Raw genomic sequence first — 20,046 nt, forward strand, 5'->3', positions numbered from 1 at the left:
AATCAAGGCTTTTCTAAATGTAAAAGGTACAGTGGAGTGTAACAATTGTAAACTGGAATACAACAGAAATTTTTATGCAAGGAGTAACAAAGGAAGCAATAATTTTTCATTGTGAAAAGAGATGTTTGATTGTAGAAATGCAGAAGGGATTGGACTGAGCTCTATAAAATAGCATATGGTGCTAGGATATTAATCACTTTCACTTGTAATGCAAGGACTGAGAGCAGCAATGATGTTTTCAGGCAGCAGGTCTAAAGCAAATACAAATAAATTGTAGATCCCAGTGCCAAATGATGTGACGGCCAAATTTTAAGTGCATTCAAGAAAGATTTACACAACTTCATGGAAGATGATAGGGACACTGTTGTTTGTTAAAAATGTTTTACATGCATCTTCCTGTCCAAGAAGTCCTTAAAGGGCTGGTCAGTGTTTGTTGAGGAGAGTGTTACCCTGAGTGTGCTCAGAGTGTGCCCTCGTCTGGCCACTGTCAGGCAGGTTCTTGTGCTGCTCCTTTGATGTGACTTCCTTATGTTTTGCTTTCCCGTTACTTTATTGTTGAAGATTCTCATGCAGACTTATTCACTGTCAGAGCAGCTCTGCTGGCTCTGGCATGTGTGGGGAGATGTAAACAGAAATTTATTGTCCTTCTTTGATTTCTTCCATTTTCTGGGGCTCTATGTTTAATTTTTTTTTTTTTTTTCTTCAGGGATAACCAAGATATAGCCCTGGTAAACCCACTTGCATCACCAGGTCTAGACACCTGAACAACAATTGTCTCAGACTGAGATTTCTCAAGAGACTTTTGAAAGTATATTTTGGAACTGTTTTTGCAGTAATCAGAGCAGCCAAATTTTCCTAGTCTCAGCTTCCTCCATTTCACATTTTTGGGTGCTGGATGCCCGTTATCATAGCATGTGCTATTTAAGCTTGGTTGTAGATCTGTCAATTTGCCAGATGGATTTTTAGCTACTCCCCTCCCTACCCCCCAACCCCATCAGGTCTTATTTGGAGACCTCAGTGTCTAAGCCCAGAACCAGTCACTAGATCTCACAGACAATTAGCTTGTTAAAAGTAGAAAGTTCAGGCAGAAACCAGACTTAGTTTCCCAACCTATTTCAGGTACATTCATTGTTCCATTGTTCTTTTTTTTTTTTTTTTTTTCTTCATCCATAGTTAATTGGTCAACTAGAGAGGAAAAATCTTTGCATGAATTGAGTAAAGGAGTGTTCTTTTGCTCTTCTTAATATCATGGAAATGAGTAAAGTGTGTGGAAAGGCAGCAGCAGAAGACAGGAGAGGAACAAGGGGCGCAGTGACAGCGTGAACAAGATATGTGATTTTATTTTTTCTAGTGAGAAGTTTCAAAGCTGTGATGCAAGCAAAGGAATTGTTAATAATTCTCAAATGAAAGAGTAGATAACTGTTCTTATGAAATGCACTAGGTAACCCTCTCCCACTTTGGAACTTCTTAATAAGACAGTTTAAAGATATTTTTTGGTACAACTATATTAATGAATGACTTGGTTTCTTGTGCTTTTTTTTTTTTTTTTTTTTTTTTTTCAGTAATGCTGAAAAATACCTGCTGCAGTCAGGATATACTGGTCTAACATACTTCACAGTGAAATATTTTATTTTGTTTCACTAGGTCAGTGCAAGCCATGCATATGTATTAATACATCAATAGAATCGTGTCAGTAAAAGGAAGGAAGGATATGGGTTATCACTTTACCTATGCCAGCATAATTAAAGTGGCAAAACTTTAGTATTTAAGGTCCAATAAATTTTTCCTGTCTGACTGTTCCTAAATATCTCTGAAGTTGATTTTTTTTTTCCTGTTTCCTTATTATCTTGCAGAAATGAAGCCAGTACGAGTTCTCTCAGCAAAAAGAAAAGATAATGCTGAAATGTACATTCCTGTCAGACCAGTTGTGGTAAAAAATAAAATCAGTCGGCCACTCTCTGCTGAGTCCTTGCAGCTGGAAAGACATGAAAGAATTTGCTATAGTAAGAAATAAGAATATATAATGTCAATAAGGAGAGTTTTCATGCTTTTTTCCCCATTGGTTTGGGTGTAATTTCAGCGCACATCTGTCATAATGAAATTTTTCTTAGCTGTTGTCTTTTTGTGTTGTTTTTAGTACCTCGGGAATTTTAACTTTTGTAAAACTGTGAGAAAGTCTAGAGCTTGTACGCTTTGGTCTTCTGACGTATCTTTATTACCTTCCTTCTCTTTTTGCTTCCGCACCATAAGACTTTGTTTTCCTTTTGTTCCTTGTACTTGCTCTGTGTTTCTTATTTTCCTGATGGAGATCTATTCCTTATGGTATTAACAGAAGTGTGTCCTAAAATCAGGAATTTACCCCTTGTTGAAAGACTAACACAATGCATTTACAGCAGGAAATGAACATGGTTTTCCCACAGCAGAAAAAAACAGCTTTCTTGCTGCTTTGGGTAGACAAATGATAGATGGGTGCAAGGACAGCACTTAAGCACAGTAGAGCATAACAGTAAATGGTGCTAATATCATCTTCAGCAAATATTGCAGGAGTAGTGGAATGGAATCAAAATTTAGTAATGCGCATGTCTAAAACGGTACTGTGCTGTGATACTGGTGTCCTGTCCCATTCTTTGTGCCCACCTGTGTAACTGCATGTGGAAGGAGAGAGTCACTGCTTCTGTAAGGGTGTCTGGTTAGGGACCTTTTACAATATCATCTTTTCTCTTTTTTTCCTCATTTTCCTTCTAGTAAGCAGATGAGGGATACATAAACAACATACGGAGACACAAACCAGACTGGCAAATAAGGGAGGCAGAAAGAACCAAACCTAGTCAGTCACACTAACTGATAAGGGCATGTGGAATGGGGGAATGTTTAATTCAGTAAGGGATCTGATCGAGGATCTTGTCAAATGGGATCCTAAGGAAAAGGGGAAAGTCATAAACAAAATATACAGCTGCAAACCTGACAGATAAACATAACAGATTCTAAACAAGAAACAATCCTCATCAGTCACGCTAGTTGATGGACTGCAGGCAGAATAAAAAGGACTTGGTTCTACACCTGAAGATGGTGTAAGGTATTAATGTATCCAAATCTCACTTCTCTTTTTTTTTTTTTTCCTTAAAAAAAGCAAGTGTAAATAACAAACTTTATTTTCTTCTCCTCTAAACCCATAAATCTGTTTCCAGGCTGTGATATTTCTATTTTTCTGTCGTGTGTTTGGGAAGATGGGTGTGTGTTTGGGCATTTTTGACTACTTAGTTGGTAAGGTCATACTCGGTTTTGTGTCCTGGTTTCGGCTAGGATAGAGTTAATTTTCCTCTTAGTAGCTGGAATGGTGCTGTGTTTGGGATTTAGGATGAGAATAATGTTGATACCACACTGATATTTTAGTTATTGCAAAACAGTGCTTACACTAAGCCAAGGACATTTCAGCTTCTCACATTGTCCTGCCAGTGGGCAGGCTGGGGGTGCAGCAGGAGCTGGGTGGGGACAGACTCAGGACAGCTGACCCCAGCTGGCCAAAGGGGTATTCCATGCCATATAATGTCATGCTGAACAATTAATATGGGGGGGCTGGCCAGGGTGGGGGAAAACTGCTGTACAGGGATAGGCTGGGCATCGGTCAGCAGGTGGTGAGCAATTGCATTGTGCATCACTTGTTTTTGTACATGTTAGTAGTAGTAGTACTCTTATCATTATTATTTTCCTTTCTTTTCTGTCCCAATAAACTGTCTTTATCTCAAAGCTTTCACTTTTTTTTGATTCCCTCTCCTCATCCTGGGTGGGAGGGAGGGTGAGTGAACTGCTTTGTGGTGCTTTTTTTTTTTTTTTTAGAAGAGTCTTTGGATTCCTCCAAAACAGCTGAATTACCCAGGAAATACCCCAACTATTAACATAGCTCTGTTTCAGTAACTGAAGTGGATGTTTCAAATGTATGCTGTTGTAATGTTCCATATCTGTATGGCTGGACCCATTCCTTCTTTTGGCAGGACCATTAAGTCGACCAGAAAGACCACTTTCATCAGCTCGAAAGAATGTGTGTGAGAAGGATTCTGATCTCTCTGTTTCAGCTGTGGTTAAGGCTATGCAAATTGAAAATGAAGTCTTGCAGAGAGATTTGCAAAGACAGTCTGTTTCCACAAATCCTCAAAAGGTATGGCAAAATTGATGTTTGATCAAGTACAAAAAAAAAGACATTCTTTCCTTAAACATGAATTATAATCCTAAAATGCGTACATAATTATAAGGTTGTGTAAGGATGAATGGCGATGTCTCTCAACTCTAGTTGGATTTGTATTGTTATTCCATACGGGGTCTTTGTTTTGTTTTGTTTTTTAAATCTGCTTCCTTGGGATACCATCCCGTAATGCACTCTTAATTTTATGGATCACCACACAAGTGATAGACCAGTCACATGATATGTCTATACAGTCAAATACACAGCTACAGACCCATTTGAACAGTTCTCTTTCTGGAAGCTTCTTAAGCAACATAATACGTTACTTCCATGCCAATAAATCCTACCTTCCTACTGAACTCATTCATATGGGCACAGTTTCCTATTAATACATATGCAGATTATAAGGTATGCAATTTGTGTATATCTCTTACCAAAGGCAATTAAAAAATTCTTAAATAAACAAGGAAATAAGTGAAAATCTACTCCTTTCAGATTCAGATCTGACTATTATTCCTTGTTTAGACAAAGAATTGGGAAGTTTGTCCTGATTGTCCTAGCTGATCATTAGGTGTAATAATACCTCGATTCTCTTAACAAAAAGAAAGTAGATAAAGAAATTTGGGCATAAACTGAAATTTACAGAACTGCCTGTTTTGGACAGTGTTCATGGATTTAAAGTCTGCTTCTAGTTTGGTGTTTGGGACCCCCACATATACAGGAAGGAAAAGAGATGTGCGTATTGCCTTTTGGATTTACTCATTTGAATTCTGAGACAGCACTGCTTTAACCTAAAATGTTGTCCCTGAATTTGTGAGATAATGCTATGGTGAATCTGTATCCACTGTCATCTCTGAGTCAACAATAAGTTTCTGGGGAGTTTTGGTCAGGAGCCAAGGATAAAATGTTCTTTTATTTTAGGTGAATACTTTAAACATGGTGTTGTTGCAATCTAGGTCAATTCTTCAATCTTAGTTCTCCTGTTTTTGAGATACATTATGTGAGAACATTCATTGGAAAGAAATCACAAAACTATAAGTATCTGCGTGCTGGCGTTCTGACTAATACTGTTATTCTTAAAAAATAATGAAGTAATATTTAAAACAGATGTAACGTTACCTTGACACTTGAGAAGGAGTTTCAAAAGCCCCCTGTTCTGAAGCTGACCTAAATGATCTTCCAGAAGTAGTTTAATTCTACTACACAATTAAGGAATTGTAAAAACTTGGCCTTTGATATTTAGGTGTATAACAATGCATAATATTGAAGAAGTAATTCACTTCTAAGCATTTTAAAGTTCTCTTAGTCTTCGAAAATCATAGAGATAGAAATGACCTAAGAACAGAAGGACTGCCATTCCTCATCTGACTAGTTGTTCACCATGCTGTGTATTCTGTCTCTAACAGAAGCTACCAGCAAATGTTTAGGAAAAATAACAAAGGGATCAGCGTATACTTAAGCAGTGGTGTGCAGGTAGAGAAAGAACCTATAGCATTGTAAAAACTGATGGGCTTTTTCTCTGTTTTAACTACGTGTTTAGAGTTACGGATTAGCTAAGATTAGCTGAGAACAATGTGAATGAAATGTTTATTTTTTTCTTACATAGGAGTTTTCTGTTTCATCTGTTCTCTCTGCAATGGATGAACCTTCAGAAAAAAGTCAGGCAAGGGCTGCACTCACAGAAGCTGTTCAGAGAATTTGTCCTTTTGGAAGCAGGTATGTATACTTCCTTTAAAGCTAGCTTCCTTTTCTGATGGGATATTTTTCAGTACTGGGCACCACCACACCCAATAATCTGTAGATGCCCAAGATTTTGGGCAAGTATTGACAAAAAGATAGAGAAGGTTTTAGCCTTGGGCTAATGGCTGTGAATCAGAGAACTGAACTGCCAGCAGCCTGTATTAACCATGTACTTCTGTTTGTATTTCCTGTGTATTACTTTCTCAGACTGCTTCAGAGAACTGGAGCCCAGTCTTCTAACTAGACTGTGTGTATCTAAGGTGGGATGCTGCAACAGTTGTCATTCAGCATGGGTATATGTGAGATTGTTCTGTGGGCTGTGTGGGTTCATCCTATCATCTCTTCACCTTCACACAAATGAAACTATTTCTTAAAAATGCAAGAATTATAAGGAAATAACATATAAAAGAATGTGTGTTTCAGACAACAACAGAAACTTCTGAAAATCCTTCAGGAGACTGAGAGCCATTCTGCTTGTGACAATGAAATATTCCTTTCTGATGAAAAATCTGAAGCAGATTCCATTTTAAGAGAGAAGGTCTGTGTATATGTGCACCATAACTGATCCTTGCCAGTACTACTGAAATACAAGTGCATTGAATGATCTGCATTCCACCAATTCTGCCTTACATCAACTAATAAAGCTATGGAAAGGTAATAGTAGAGAATTTATCATCCTCTTAAATTGCAGTCCACTCCAAAGCCTTAGAAAGCAGCTCTCTGTCTCGTCTTATTAGTAGGTACCTCTTTGGATTACTTAATTCTTGTAGTCTGTAGGGTAGAAGGGAACATAAAGGACCTCTTTAGTTCACATTTACTACAACTGTTTATGTGTAGCACTTTCTGCTATGGAAGTGATAGTTGTTTTCTTCTCTGCTGTGGTAGGGCTTTTTGAAGACCCCACTGATGTTCTCATCTTACTTAGGGTGCCTTTTCTCCTCTTGAGAGTTGCGTTCTAGTGTTGGATACATCCTTGACTCCTCCTTGTGATGATTTTGCAACATAATTTGTGTTTCTCTGGTGAAAATTATGAAATATTCAGATCCCTAAAGAGGGTCCCAACTTCTTGGTATTTTTAAGAGGCTGTCAGGCTTCATTCCATAGAGCCATTGCAAGAAATCCATGTAACCAGATTATTTTGTTTATCTAAATCATTTAATTTCTTTCATTCCTAACAGTTACTTTCATTCCTAATAATCAATAAATCTGTTTCTTCAGTATATTTGTTGTAGTAGAAAAGCATTGCTTCCGTAATGATAATGTAAAACTACACAGCAATAAACCTAAACTATTTACCTTCTTAGTCAAGAGTGTCAAAGCAGCTGGTACTCTGAGAAATTTCTCAGTTTTTCCTGAGAACATGCTGATGTTTACCAGCTTACATGAGCTCTAACACATTTTGGATGACTTAGCCATAGTGATCTGATGCATCTCTTTCTAAAATATGTCAGCACATTTAATGGGTGCTATCTTGGGTGCAGGCCTGTTGTAGTGTGGTGGTCTCTGCTTATTCATGCTTTTAATAGACCTTATAATTTGTGTAGTAAAACAGATTACTGCTTGTTAGTCAGTAAGAATAAGGTCCTTTGTTAATCATCAAGGTGATCTAAAGCAAAGGATAGCAGAGGTTCTTCAACAGAAGTTGCTCTTTTAGAGATCTTATCTATATAAATTCCTTCTTTCACTTGTCTCCTGGTAGTCTGGTTCTATTGGACTGCATATTGGCAAGAGATATGGAAGTTGTTTAGCTGTCTCTATGCTTCATGCTCTCACATCGTGTGGGAGGCAAAACATCAAATATCAGTGAGCTTGTGCTGGCTTGTACAAACCTGCACATTGTGTGTTGTTTTTTTTTTTTTTTTTTTTTTAAAATTTAAGATGGAAACAGTTCTGCTAGTAGAATGTATCTTAGAAACCTGCAGTCTCTGCGATAGTGATATTTGTAACTCTTTCCAAATATGTGAATTGACAAAAATGTTTAATAAACAATATTTGAAAAATTCAAACGCCATAAAATATAATTCATGTTGCTCATGCCTCCTGTTTTTGACTCTTACCCTGAAGTTTTACAGTATAGTTTGTAATCGCAGCTCACGTGTTATTCTGTGAGCAGAAAACTGGTTTCTCTTTTCATCAGAATGACAAATGAAGAAGACAAAACAGAGAGCTGTTTTCTCCTTAGGTTTGGAGTGGATGAAATCTAAGAGGGTGATAAGTTCTGTTCTCTTATCCTGCTATAGGTTTATTAGTTGGTGTGGGACACAATTATTAGAGTCCAGAATAATTGATTAAATATCATCCAGATAGCTTTGTGTTTAAAGACATTTTGCTTCTGAATTGTCAGCATTGTAGTATTAACAGTCTTCATGTTGCTGCAGACTTTGTTGTTTTATCAAATTGTTCTATTTCATTTGGGTCCAGATGACAAGTGTGGAAGTACGAGATGCCATTTATGTGACTATGGAACTTCTTTCGAACTGGGGAAATCCAGTAAATGTTGGCTTGAGAGAAGTGGAATTCTTTGATTTATGCCATGAAAAGATATTTGTGTCTCCTCATGATGTGGACATTCGAAATGCTGACTACCCAGGAGATTTGTGCTGCTTGGTCAATCAGAACTTAAATGTAAGACAGCTTAGTCCTGAATGTAACAACTTCTTATTTTACTATTTCTGTAATATTCCATTGCTAAGGTTTTTTGTTTGATTGCATGATTTCATTTTGAACCTGACTTGCAGAACAGCTATCTGAAAATTAAAAACATAAAAATTGCAATTTATTATTAACAAATCCAGCTTTCCTGTACAAGATGTTGGTATTCAGATATAATGTTTTTGAACAGAATTTGATTAATTTGTTTGATTTCGTTAATTTAGCAATTGGAGGGAGACACATTTATCTGTGCCTCTTTATATATAAACACTGTGATATTATCTTGGGTGAAAGAACACATTCAGTTTTTAAACTATTGTAATATAATTATAGTATCCGTAGAACAAGATCACAAAACTTTAAAGACAAGAAATTTTGCATTTTTTACATTACATCTGCTGTTAAACCAAGTACTACTTGTGATCTGAAGGTATAGGAGCTTCACTGCTTTTTCTTCCAGTTATTAAATGTGAATTTCAGTAAACTTAAGACTGCAAACTTAAGACTGAAATGTACTTCTTTTCTCCTGTCCCCTTGTTATGCTTTTACCTAGGGAAGGACCGTGGAAGAATAAGGACGGTTAGGTAGGTGCTTTTGAACAAGAGATTAAGAAAAATGTATGGTGTGGTAAAGAAAACTACTTCATAGTTCTCCTGTTAGATAGTAAATGAGGTGCTTTTACGTACTGAAGACAATGCACTCTCAATAACTGAAATGAAATACAGTACAAAAAAGGCAGGGATCTCCTGGAAAGAGACCAGCGGAGGGCCACAAAGATGACACAGGTCCTGGACTGTCTCCCCTGTGAGGAAAGGCTGAGAGACCTGGCTGTGTTCAGCTTTGAGAAAAGACTGAGAGGGGATTTTATCAATGTCTATAAATCCCTTAAGTGTGGGAGACAGAGGGATTTGGCCAACTTCTTTTCAGTGGTTTGTGGGGACAGGACAAGGGGCAATGGCAACAAAATAGAGCACAGAAAGTTCCACACCAACATGTGAAAGAACTAATTCACGGTGAGGGTGATGGAGCACTGGGACTGGCTGCCCAGGGAGGTTTTGGGGTCTCCTTCTCTGGAGATATTAAAGGTCCATCTGGACACCTACCTGGGCAACCTGCTCTAGGGAAACTGCTTTAGCAAGGGGGTTGGACCCGATGATCTCTTGAGGTCCCTTCAACTCCTACAGTTCTGTGATTCTGTGAAATTCTGGTGCTACTGCAGAGATCAGAAAACTTCATAGCTCTTCATAGTGCCATATTTTCAGTTGTTCTTGGGATTCGCTGTATGTATTTTGACATACTGATGATATAAAGTGTTCAAAACTCACCGTGGGACTTCAGAGCTAGGATTCTAATAAAAATGAGTATGAGTGGTTGAATTTACTAAATGACTTAGTCTTTTAAAAGTACAAATTTTAGTGCATTTTGTGCTAGTGATACTCTTCGACTTGCAGGGTGAATGAAAATAGAAAGAGGGCAAATGTGTAATACTCTAAAAGTTAATTGAAACTCAGTATGGAATGTTACTTCCAGACAAATATTTCTACTTGTAACATCTTTCTTGCTGTCTCCTGGAAGTTGTAGTTTGTGTGTCATAAATGCCTTGTCTCGTTTATAGGCCATGCTCTGTGCTGGTTTCCAGTCAGTAGTAGTAGTTGTGATTCTCAGTCTTTCTGGATAGTTATATACTGTGTAGTAATGTAATTATTAATCCATCACACAGCATTTTTCATATATTCACATATCCCATTATTCTTAAGCCATGATGTTTTATTTTTAACTGATAACAGTGTAACATAGTCCTTTAAATTGTTAATTTCCTCAAGGCTCAAGCCTTCCTTTCCTTTGCATCGGGCATACCTTCAGTGCCCCCATAAAGCAATGTATCAGAGGCCAATCTCTCAGAAAATCTAAAGACAAAGGTTCCTGCTCTCACTTTTTGCTTTGATTCTGCTCAAATATAACGAGTACTCCTGGCATATCAGGTTCACCCTGACAGTTCAAAGAACTTTGGGGCTAGATTTCTTCAGCGTTAATGCCAAAGATGGTAACTCTAGACTCCAGAGCAGAGTACCTAATGTGTAATGTTATAAAGCATGAGTGTCCCCCACAGACTGAGTTTTGGCATGGATTCATTAATGTATCTTGAAGTTCTGATGTCAGTTCTTTGAAATGAGTATGCTCATTCTACTGACAAACAATACTATGTCCACAGTTGCGTCTCACTCAAGACAACATATCGGAGCCAGGCTGATTATTTCTCCTGTTGTTTGGAAGATCTGCAGCCTTTACAGAGCTTCTGGATAGAAGTACAAATGGGTCTCTCCAGAGTCTGTTTTGGCTCTGAGTCTGCTGTCTGCCTGTTAAAGTAACTCTGGCTCTATATCAGTACACCCAGAGAACCTACTGATTTCTAGGCCATCAGGTTCTCACTTAAGAGGTCTGAGGTCTGGAGAAGACCTTCATCACATGTTGTCAGCTGTTGGAGAATCATTATTCTTTTTTTGATCATGCTTGTTCACAATATGACTCAAATAATATGATGTAGCCTTGAAATTGATCCTGGAATTGGCTTTTCACTGGTTTGAGGGATATTGTTCAATGTCAATAGACTTTCTTTCCTTTTTAATGTAAAAAGGAATAAGCCCTTCTGGTGTTTGTATAGTTGTTATGCCCCAAATGCATTCAAAGTAACAATGATGTCCCAAAGCTTGTTGAGAGGTCTCTGGGGCAGAGATGACATAAACCATCAGAACTTTGAACAGGTAGATGACCACTCTGAGAACTGGTTCTGTTTGTTCAGCAGGCAGGCAGAGATCTGTCCTTAGCATCATCAGACATATTTAAATTACTCAAGAGGAAGGTTTTATTTACCATCTATAGGGAAAACTGAAAGGCTCAGTTCTTAGTGAAAGGATGTGGAAAAATATTGGCTTTGTGTACCTGCTGTGTGACTGTATGCACTATGGATTATTGAAACTAGGAAGGGAGGTAATTTACCGGCTCATCTCAGGTCACTGAAATGTTGTTTACATGTATGTTTACATGTTGCCCTTATTCTTCTCTGTTTTGGGGTAACATTTGATGTCCTGTATATTAACATTTAAAGTTTTGATTTTGAAACTCTTTATTCCTTGCTTCTTTCTGAACTGCCACACATCCTTTTTCTGTTTCTAAACATGTACAAATAGCACTCTTGAACAGTGCCCAGAATTAGGCATACTTTGGTATTTAAACTATCTTTATTGTCAGTTGTCTGTAAAATCGATGTTGGAGATTTCTATTTTATCTTAAAAAAAAAAAAAAAAAAAATCAAATATAGCTCTAAGAAATATATCTGCAAGTGAAATTAATTATCTGCAAATCCTGATTAAAATAAAGGGAGTGAAATAAATTCGATGTTTCCCCTCCTTAGATGGTAAACAGGAGCACAAGCACTTTAAGAAATTGTGAAATGATTATGCAGTGTCCATTGTGCTCAGTGATCCTCTCTAGTGCCAGCAAAGCTGATTAATTTGATTAAAATAAACTGGACTTGCTTTGACCCTGCAGTTCCAAAGCATGGCAGACTGCCTGTCATTCATGAGCATGCAGATGTCTCACTTGGGAAGGCAAGCAGATGACCTTTATCTAATAGTCAGGTTGAGAGCTGTCTTACAGGGAGGAGAGTTGGATTTACTGTTTGAAAATAAGGTTAAGGTTTTGCTCTTAACGTAACAGGTCTTATTAAACGGTTACTTTTCCAATTGATTTTTTTCCTGTGGGGTGGTGAGTTAATTAAATATCCTGCTTTGGAAGAAGGTGTACTGGTGACAGTCTGATTGTATATGTTTTTAGACGACAAAGGAATGCTTCCTTTGGATGTGCCCTTTCCATCCTCCCATCCAACTTTACTTTGTTATCCGCAACCCCACCCGGTCACGTGACTTTGGTATATCCAAGATCAAGATTTGGAATTACAACAGCACAATTAGTGTAAGTAGTCTTTTCTCAACTCCTCTATGCATGCTCTACTTTTCCTATAGAAACTCAGTTTAATTTTCTTTCCAAAAGTATGAAATAAAAATAGATAACGTTTTCTCTAGTGAAATGCAGAGCGAGGAGAGGCCCATGTTTACTGCAGATTTTTTCTTCTGTTGTTGATTGTAAGTTGTAGCAATGTAAACATGAACATTTTCATAGGCACAGTTAGCATTTGCTATGAAAGCTGTTACAAATCTCAAAAGACCTAGCAAAAGGCTTGCACATTCTGTCAGGTGATCTTTTACCGTGGTGAGAAATAAATATACAAAGGTAAGTGCATCTTAATATTCAGGGCTCTGGGTTGCTTTATTACAATATGTAAATAAATGTTGGATTTCTCATGTGTGTAGGTATAAACAAGGTGACTGGTGTTCAATTTTTGTTTTGTTACTTTAATTAAAAATATACTAACTGCATGTACGTAATATAATTTGTAATCTAGTGTTACAAGAGAGACATCTGATGACAGATGGTCTCTTGTTTGTGTGTTTGAATGTCACCATGGAAATTATTCTTGTTTGTACACTGAAGTGTTGAGGAAAAAAAAATCCCAGGTACTGGATGAAAGAGGATTTGCTGTTCTATTTTATAAATAAGAGACTTTATCCCTGTGATCTTCCTCTCATCCATGTTCTTATATAAGCACACGTGGTAACTTATATGTATGGAAGTGGCTGTGGAGTGAACAGCTTAAACAAGTTTGTTATCATGTGATTTATACGTATTTTCTGGAATCTTAATAGCTTTTTTCTATTAAAATGTAGGCTATAGAATGTTCCGTCATAGTTAGGGTGTGAAAGGGATTGCTGCTTTTGGAGGTAATACTATGGTTTGTTACCAAACCTATAGAATATATGGGAAATACACATAAACATATTTGTGTGTTGCAAGACTTTTTTTTAATAAACTGCTATGAGGCGAACTGTAAAATCCATTAGGATTGTAATTCCATGGATTTCAGATTTCAGTTGCAGTCCAGCAGTATACACGAGCTCATTATTCTTAATGTGAAGGAATAATCAAAGCAGTTCTACCTAACTATGTCATGAGGACATTTTGTCTGAGAAGGATCAGAAACAAAAATACAATTAGCTAACAATTTTCTTCCTGTTAACATAAATCCAGAGCTGTATTTATTTGTTTTAACTGTTCTAACCTTCTTTCCCTCAGAAAACACATAAGCGAGAGGCACCCATGTACTTCTTCAAATAGATAAAAGACTAATTCAGACCAGTACTTATGGATTTTTGAAAATATTTGAGTTTTAGCTTTTGATTCTGAAAGTAGGAAAAAACTGTCTGAAGGAAGCTCTAAAAACCAGGTCAGATTATTGTCATGTATTCATTGGTTTAGTGCATTACAAAGAAAGTCTCAGAGAATGCTTCACTTTGCCTTCTTTATTTACTTCAGATGAGGTCTGTGAAAAATGTGTTCATGTTGAATCTGTGAAAACAGATCAAGAGTAAGGATGCCCATTTTTTTTCTCAAGTTTGTCAAACACGTAAATACTTTCTCTGGCCTTGAATTTGAATTGTTACTTGATACTTTTAAAGCCCTTTTCATAGAATTCTATGTAGTGACTGTGGTATGGCTTCACAAATCTGTGAATGGAATTAATACTTAAATGCATGGATGTTTTAGATGCTTTCCAACTGGATAATCTTTCAAGTGATTATTCATCCTTGTGTATATTTAATGTCCATTCTCTTGAGTTGGAGATTTTTTTTCACCCAATTCGCTGGACTGGGGTGCATTGTCTGTACAGTTGCGGTTTTGCAGTTCCTGGCTAATCTGGAGTTTTGTTCCCACAGAGTTAGGTTAATAGAAATACTTTTTCCTTCTTGTTTTTGACTTATTGCTCCTCCTTTTTCACTTTTATTTGAGAAGTCAGGCAGAGGCAATGTTGTTTTCTGTACAGCTATAATTCTCAGAAAAGTGTCTCCAGTTCAAAGCTTTGTCCTTCCTGACAGATACCATTGAAATGTCCAGAAATATACTCTCTGTTGCTTTATTGGAAAGCACTATGCCAGCAGGTGCTCTGTTGGGGCTGAAGTTGAAAGCCAAGAAAGAATATTGAGGAACCATAAAACTGTTTTCACAAAATGGGGGGGACTCATTCCAATATGTTCTGTTCTTAAGCTGTTGCAGATTTTAATTTAAAAGCTGAATTTGACAAATTCTTTCCAAAATGCACATGTATATTTCTGTGGTTCCATGCAGGTTATATCTGTTCTCAAGTAAAAACACAGGACTAATGTTTGAATATTCAAAACTGTAATAAAAGCTAACATATTCTGTAGAAGTGTTAGAGTTATCCCAAATTCAACTGTGTATATCCAATATCTGTACCATTTAAAGGGGAAATTACTTGTCCAGACATACAAACATTTGGAAAATAACGTTACCGGAGCATCTTGATGGTCTTTCCCATCATAATTTCAGGCAAAGCCATGTAGTTAGTTTTTTATACATATAATTACAATGATTTGATCCCCAGTTAGATTAATCTAGCGGTGTCCCCTATGGCTCAAGGGGAAAAAAAGAAATCATTTTATGACCAAATGCATCATTACAGACATCCAGAGCTTTATGATACTTTAAGAGTAATGCAGGCAGCCATGACTTTATGACTAGTTAAACTGGGTTTACAGCTATTCTCTGAGAAGTTAACGAAGGCTCTCTCTCTCCTTTTTTTTTTTCTTTTTTGAATTCCTTCCTGACCCATCTTGCTTCCCCCTCCTCTTCCCCCACTGTAGTTTTCTTGTTTGCCTGCATCTTCAATTTTTCTCTCTGTAGGTGCATATTACAATATCCTAACTCCAGTTGCCTCTGCACAAACTCTCCTTGGTTGACTGCAAGTTGACTCACAAGATGCTCTGCCCTGTATCTTTGGTTGATGAAACAAGCAAACAGTCTGTTTTGTGACAGATTGAGAAAAATTTGCTGACAAAATAGTTGATCAGCCACTGTTGTCCCAAATTCCTGAAACTGTGTTATTCTCACCTTCTTTTCAGTATAGGTTCTCATTTTTTTTTCCTGTCTCCTTTAGACAGTTACCTCTCGCAAACTGCGGGGTTCCGTCATGTTTGAGAACATCTGTTCTATCAAATCTGTTGGATGTTGGTTATATCAGTGACTTAGAAGGTATTAGGGGTAGACAGACAGCTTGTATGTGGGTGAATGTGAAAACATAGAAACACCATAATAAACATGCTGTGTTAGCAACTGAGACTAGAAAAATCATAATAATTAAAAAAATAGTATTCCAAATTACAATCACTATACAGGTTGTCATTTCTGTATTTGATCTGAAGAGTTCAGTCTGCAATCCTGCTATGTCTCTATCACAAAAGTATATTACAAACTGTAAACCCTGCTGTATTGCATCAGATCAAAGGTCCATCTAGCCAGTAGCCTGTCTTCAGCAGTAGGCAAGAAAATATAGTAAGCATAACTTGAGTAAGATTAAAGGCAAAAGTACAGGATAATTCTTCCTGATACTGTCTCAGCTTAGAAGCAATTTTCATCTTGGAGACTTACTAGGGCAAATGTGATTTTTTTTTTTTTTGTTATTGTTGTCTTCAGTAACCTGCAATGGATTTCTCTGCCATTAATTCAGTTGGTCTTCCTTGATCCTCTGCAAACTTATAGTATCCACAGTATCGCTTGACAACGAGTTGCCAACTCAGCTACTATTTGTGTAATTAATTTTAGTTTATTTAGCCTGGACTCCACCAATATAATGTGAAGCTCTGTAGTCATCTGTCAGATGGGACAAGGGTCTATAAATCTTAATTCAAAATAGTTGTGCTGATTTTTTTCGTTTTTCATTATCTTTTCCTCTGTGTGGAAGGCTCCTAGCTTGTTGAATTAGTTTTTATCAGGGAGCTGTTCTTCCTGTGTGCATGTTGAATTTTATCTTATTATATTAAGAGAGTTTATATTTTGAAATCCAATAGGCAAATTATGTAAAACTTTGTATGTTAAAACCAGCATCAGTCCTGTTTTTAAAATGGATTGCAAACTGAACAGGATCAGTCTTTTGGATTCATGGGGAAATGTCCATCTTTCAACAGACAGTGATGTGCTGTGCTAGCATGCCTGTTGCAGTTCTGGTGCTGAATGGCTGTAGGGCCTGAGGGAACCTTTCCATGCTTCCACATGGATTTACAAAAAGACTTAGGCTGAATGAGAGTGGGTCTGTAAGCCCTGTATCCTGCTCAGAGCAGGGCTGACTATGAAGCCAAATCTGGTTGCTCTAGGCTTTGTCAAGCTGAGTTTTGAAAGTCTCCAAGATAGAGGTTATACCACCTCTCTGTGTAACGTGCAAAGATAAATCACTCTTTTGAGAAGAATCTGTTTTGTTATATTTAAGACTGAAACCCTTCTCGATACAGTCTGCATCTCTGGCTTCATGTCTTTCTCTGGTCATCCTCTGAGATAAGAAGCCTTGTGGGCAGGAGAAGCTATGATATGATCCCCATTCTACCTTCTTTCCTCTGTACTGGCCAAACTCACTCCCTCAGCCTCTGAAGCCGTGTGATCAAGTCCCAGCCGTGGTAGTGGGCCTTTGCTCAGCTCTCCCCAGTTTGCCAGCACTTCTCTTGGAGAGGGATAGGATGAAAGGGGATGACAATATTCTGTTTTTCAGATGGAGTATCACGAGTTAGGAGTTACCACTTCCTGCAGAGCTGGCAGTGCAGAGTGCAGTTGGCCTTTGTGGTCACAGAGGCACACTGCTGACTGTGCCTGACTTGCTGTTGATCCCACAGGTGCTTCTCTGCAGAGCTGCTTCCAGAGCTGCCTATGCTGTAAATTATTGCCGGCAATCCAAAGAACCTGTGTACCTGTCACTGTAATAAATTGCACTTAATTGCGTTGTTCCTAGTTGTGATAGTTCTCATTGAACGTGACTAGAGCAAGGGCATGTTACATTATTGGTGTATCTGTGACTGTGATAGTTCAGGACCCTGAATCCAACCAGACCCCTAACAGTTAATCAGTAACACCCCTTAATGTGACAGGCTGTTTGCTGTGTAACATACATGTCAAGTAAGCCATGAATCTTAAAGGTGCTGAAGCCAAATCTGCCTCTGGAATTTACATCCTGATAAAATATAAATATACTTAATTTAGGTGTCTTAGCTCAAGGTTTTCTAAATATATAAGCATTTATTTCCTAGGTTTCAGCCAAAAAGGTTCATAGTAATGTCTAGAAGATCTGTTGGTCCTTTTAAATAAAATCTTAAATATTCCACTGTAGTTTTCACTTATGTGATGTTTTCATTTAAAAAGTACTTAAAAGCATGTTGCTGATATGGGGTTTTCATTGTTTTCATCTGTTGTCAGAGTTCCAGAAGAGTGGTACCTAATGTTTGAACACCTTGATGGAAATCTCCATGCTTTTATTTTTCCAGGACCTTGATGTTGGAGCAAAGAAGGTGAAATTATATGTTGATGAGAACCTTGTATTTGATGGTGAATTAGAGAGAGCCTCTGGAGATCTCATCGCTGACCATAGCACTACAATTGACCTTACAGATTGCAAGCAAGATATTGCTACCTATCCTTCAAGTGAAAGGAAAGAAATAAATGCAGCTGCAGCCACAGACAAGAAACTCGACCTGCAATTCACATGCTTACAGTCAAACTGTACTTCAGTAAACAGGAAATCTCCACCAGAAGAAAATCACATTGAGGATAAGGTGAACTCAATTAGCTTTACTAAGGAAAATTTGACTGAGTTAGAGAATGATCTAAACGTGTTCCCATCTCACATTTGCATAAAAGATACCAAAGAAAATGCACCAGCACGAGAAGTTATTGAGCACATTCAATCTGATGATGAACTTTCTTTGAGTGAGCAAATGGAAAAGCTAACAGGAAGAAAATTGTCTGATTCTACAGGTGGACTTCCTTCTTGGTTACGGCCATCTTCCCAAGTAGCAGAGAATAATCAAGATGTTTCCAGTAAGCAGAAGCCTTCCTGGCTTGCTACAGAACATGATTTAGGCACGAGGTTTCAAACAAAGTCAGATGTAATCATGACAAACTTTTCAGATAGGACTAATGACGATGTCAAATGTCAGAGAAATGGGCTGGGAAGATCCAGAAGCAGAAATACAAATGGAGATGAAAGAGTAGAAGTGCTAGCCAGAAAGGATGATGGTGTTGGCTTAGACATTTCAGAGGAGTTTTCTAACAAACATTGCAGCAGCTTAGAGTACCCTACAAGTGGAAGGAGAAGTGTAAGAAAGCAGGGATTAAACACTGTAAACATTAAAGAAGATGATTCGGCACCCAAAGGTAAGATCTCACAATAATAACTTCAGTGCAAGGGCTGATATTTTCTTCATTTCACAGAAGCACAGAATCACTGGTTGGAAGGGATCTCTTGGCATTACATAGTCAGCCTCCCTGCTCAAGCAGAGTCAGCTAAACCAGCTTGTCCAGAACGGTGCCTGGCTGGGTGGTTTAGTATTGAACCATCCTCACTGCAAAAGCATTTTCTTGTGCTCAGATTGAGTTTCATAGATTACAACTTGTGCTCATTGCCTGCTATTCTTTCACTGGTCACCACTGAAAAGAATCTGGCTCTTTTGTCTTTATTCACTCCCATCAGGTATTTATACATATTGATAAGATCGCCTTGAGCCTTATTGGGAGGCAGCTGTTACCTGTTTGATTTGGCAGTGAGGCCTGACCTACCTGAAATTGTCTTGCCCATGGAGTCTGAGCACAGTGTTTTTTAAAGCTGCATTAGAAGATTGCCTTTCCTAGCAATCCTTATGAGTGTTTATTTATCTCAGGTAATGATATAAACCCAGTAAGTGCCTTAAAATAGACTAACAAGGTGCCTGTTTATCCTTACTTAAATGAGCGCGTGTTAGGCCAGACATCCTTGCAGAACCAATAGAATTAAGTGCCCACAGATATGGATTTTTTTGGGGTTTAATACTATTTAAAGACTAAAAAGGCAATTCTGAGAGAGGATTTGTATAATTGTAACTCCAGATCAAGCTTTGCAAAGAAAAACGTTTTTTTTTCCACTCAAAAGGCAGTTTATAATGTGGTTGTCACTTTATCCACACTGTAAAATTCGCTCTCCTCCTCCCCGCCCCCCCCCCCCCCCCCCCCCAGAAAAAAAAGAATATTATAAGCACTTAGTCTATACTTTCAAATCTAACTTTCAAAACTGCCTTTTCAATTTTTTCTTTTACTGTGTAAGCAGAAAACAGGTAGATTTTTTTTAAATGACTTTCAAAAGAAAGAGCTGTATTTTCCTGTTTGCAGTTTGGCTCAGTTTTGTATTTAAAGAAGGGGATTAAAAAAGGAAAAATGATCTGTTTGTTTATTTATGTTCTTGATCTCAGTGTTTTAACTAAGCTTATGTTCCTAAATTCTCAGATTTCTCTCTGTGACAAAAGTGTCATGTGGAAGTCTGAGTAAGTATA

General features: G+C 37.6%; 1 protein-coding gene across 14 annotated transcripts in view; it reads left to right on the forward strand.

Moving 5' to 3' along the window:
• KATNIP (katanin interacting protein) overlaps window positions 1-20,046 on the forward strand; it is a 108,984-nt gene that overhangs the window by 30,654 nt on the left and 58,284 nt on the right. For 13 of the 14 annotated variants that reach the window (XR_011803642.1, XR_011803643.1, XR_011803644.1 and 10 more), the window contains 7 exons: window positions 1,854-2,003; window positions 3,993-4,156; window positions 5,787-5,896; window positions 6,344-6,458; window positions 8,342-8,545; window positions 12,407-12,544; window positions 18,010-18,898. Coding sequence is in view for 10 of the 14 variants with exons in the window: in XM_072023973.1 (XP_071880074.1) it covers window positions 1,854-2,003; window positions 3,993-4,156; window positions 5,787-5,896; window positions 6,344-6,458; window positions 8,342-8,545; window positions 12,407-12,544; window positions 18,010-18,898 (1,770 nt within the window). In the remaining 4 variants the exon portion in view is untranslated. The remainder of the gene's footprint in view (window positions 1-1,853; window positions 2,004-3,992; window positions 4,157-5,786; window positions 5,897-6,343; window positions 6,459-8,341; window positions 8,546-12,406; window positions 12,545-18,009; window positions 18,899-20,046) is intronic. The other variant, XM_072023972.1, reaches the window with a different exon arrangement.

Source organism: Anas platyrhynchos, chromosome 15, assembly GCF_047663525.1.
Source record: "Anas platyrhynchos isolate ZD024472 breed Pekin duck chromosome 15, IASCAAS_PekinDuck_T2T, whole genome shotgun sequence".
Lineage (NCBI taxonomy): Eukaryota > Metazoa > Chordata > Aves > Anseriformes > Anatidae > Anas > Anas platyrhynchos.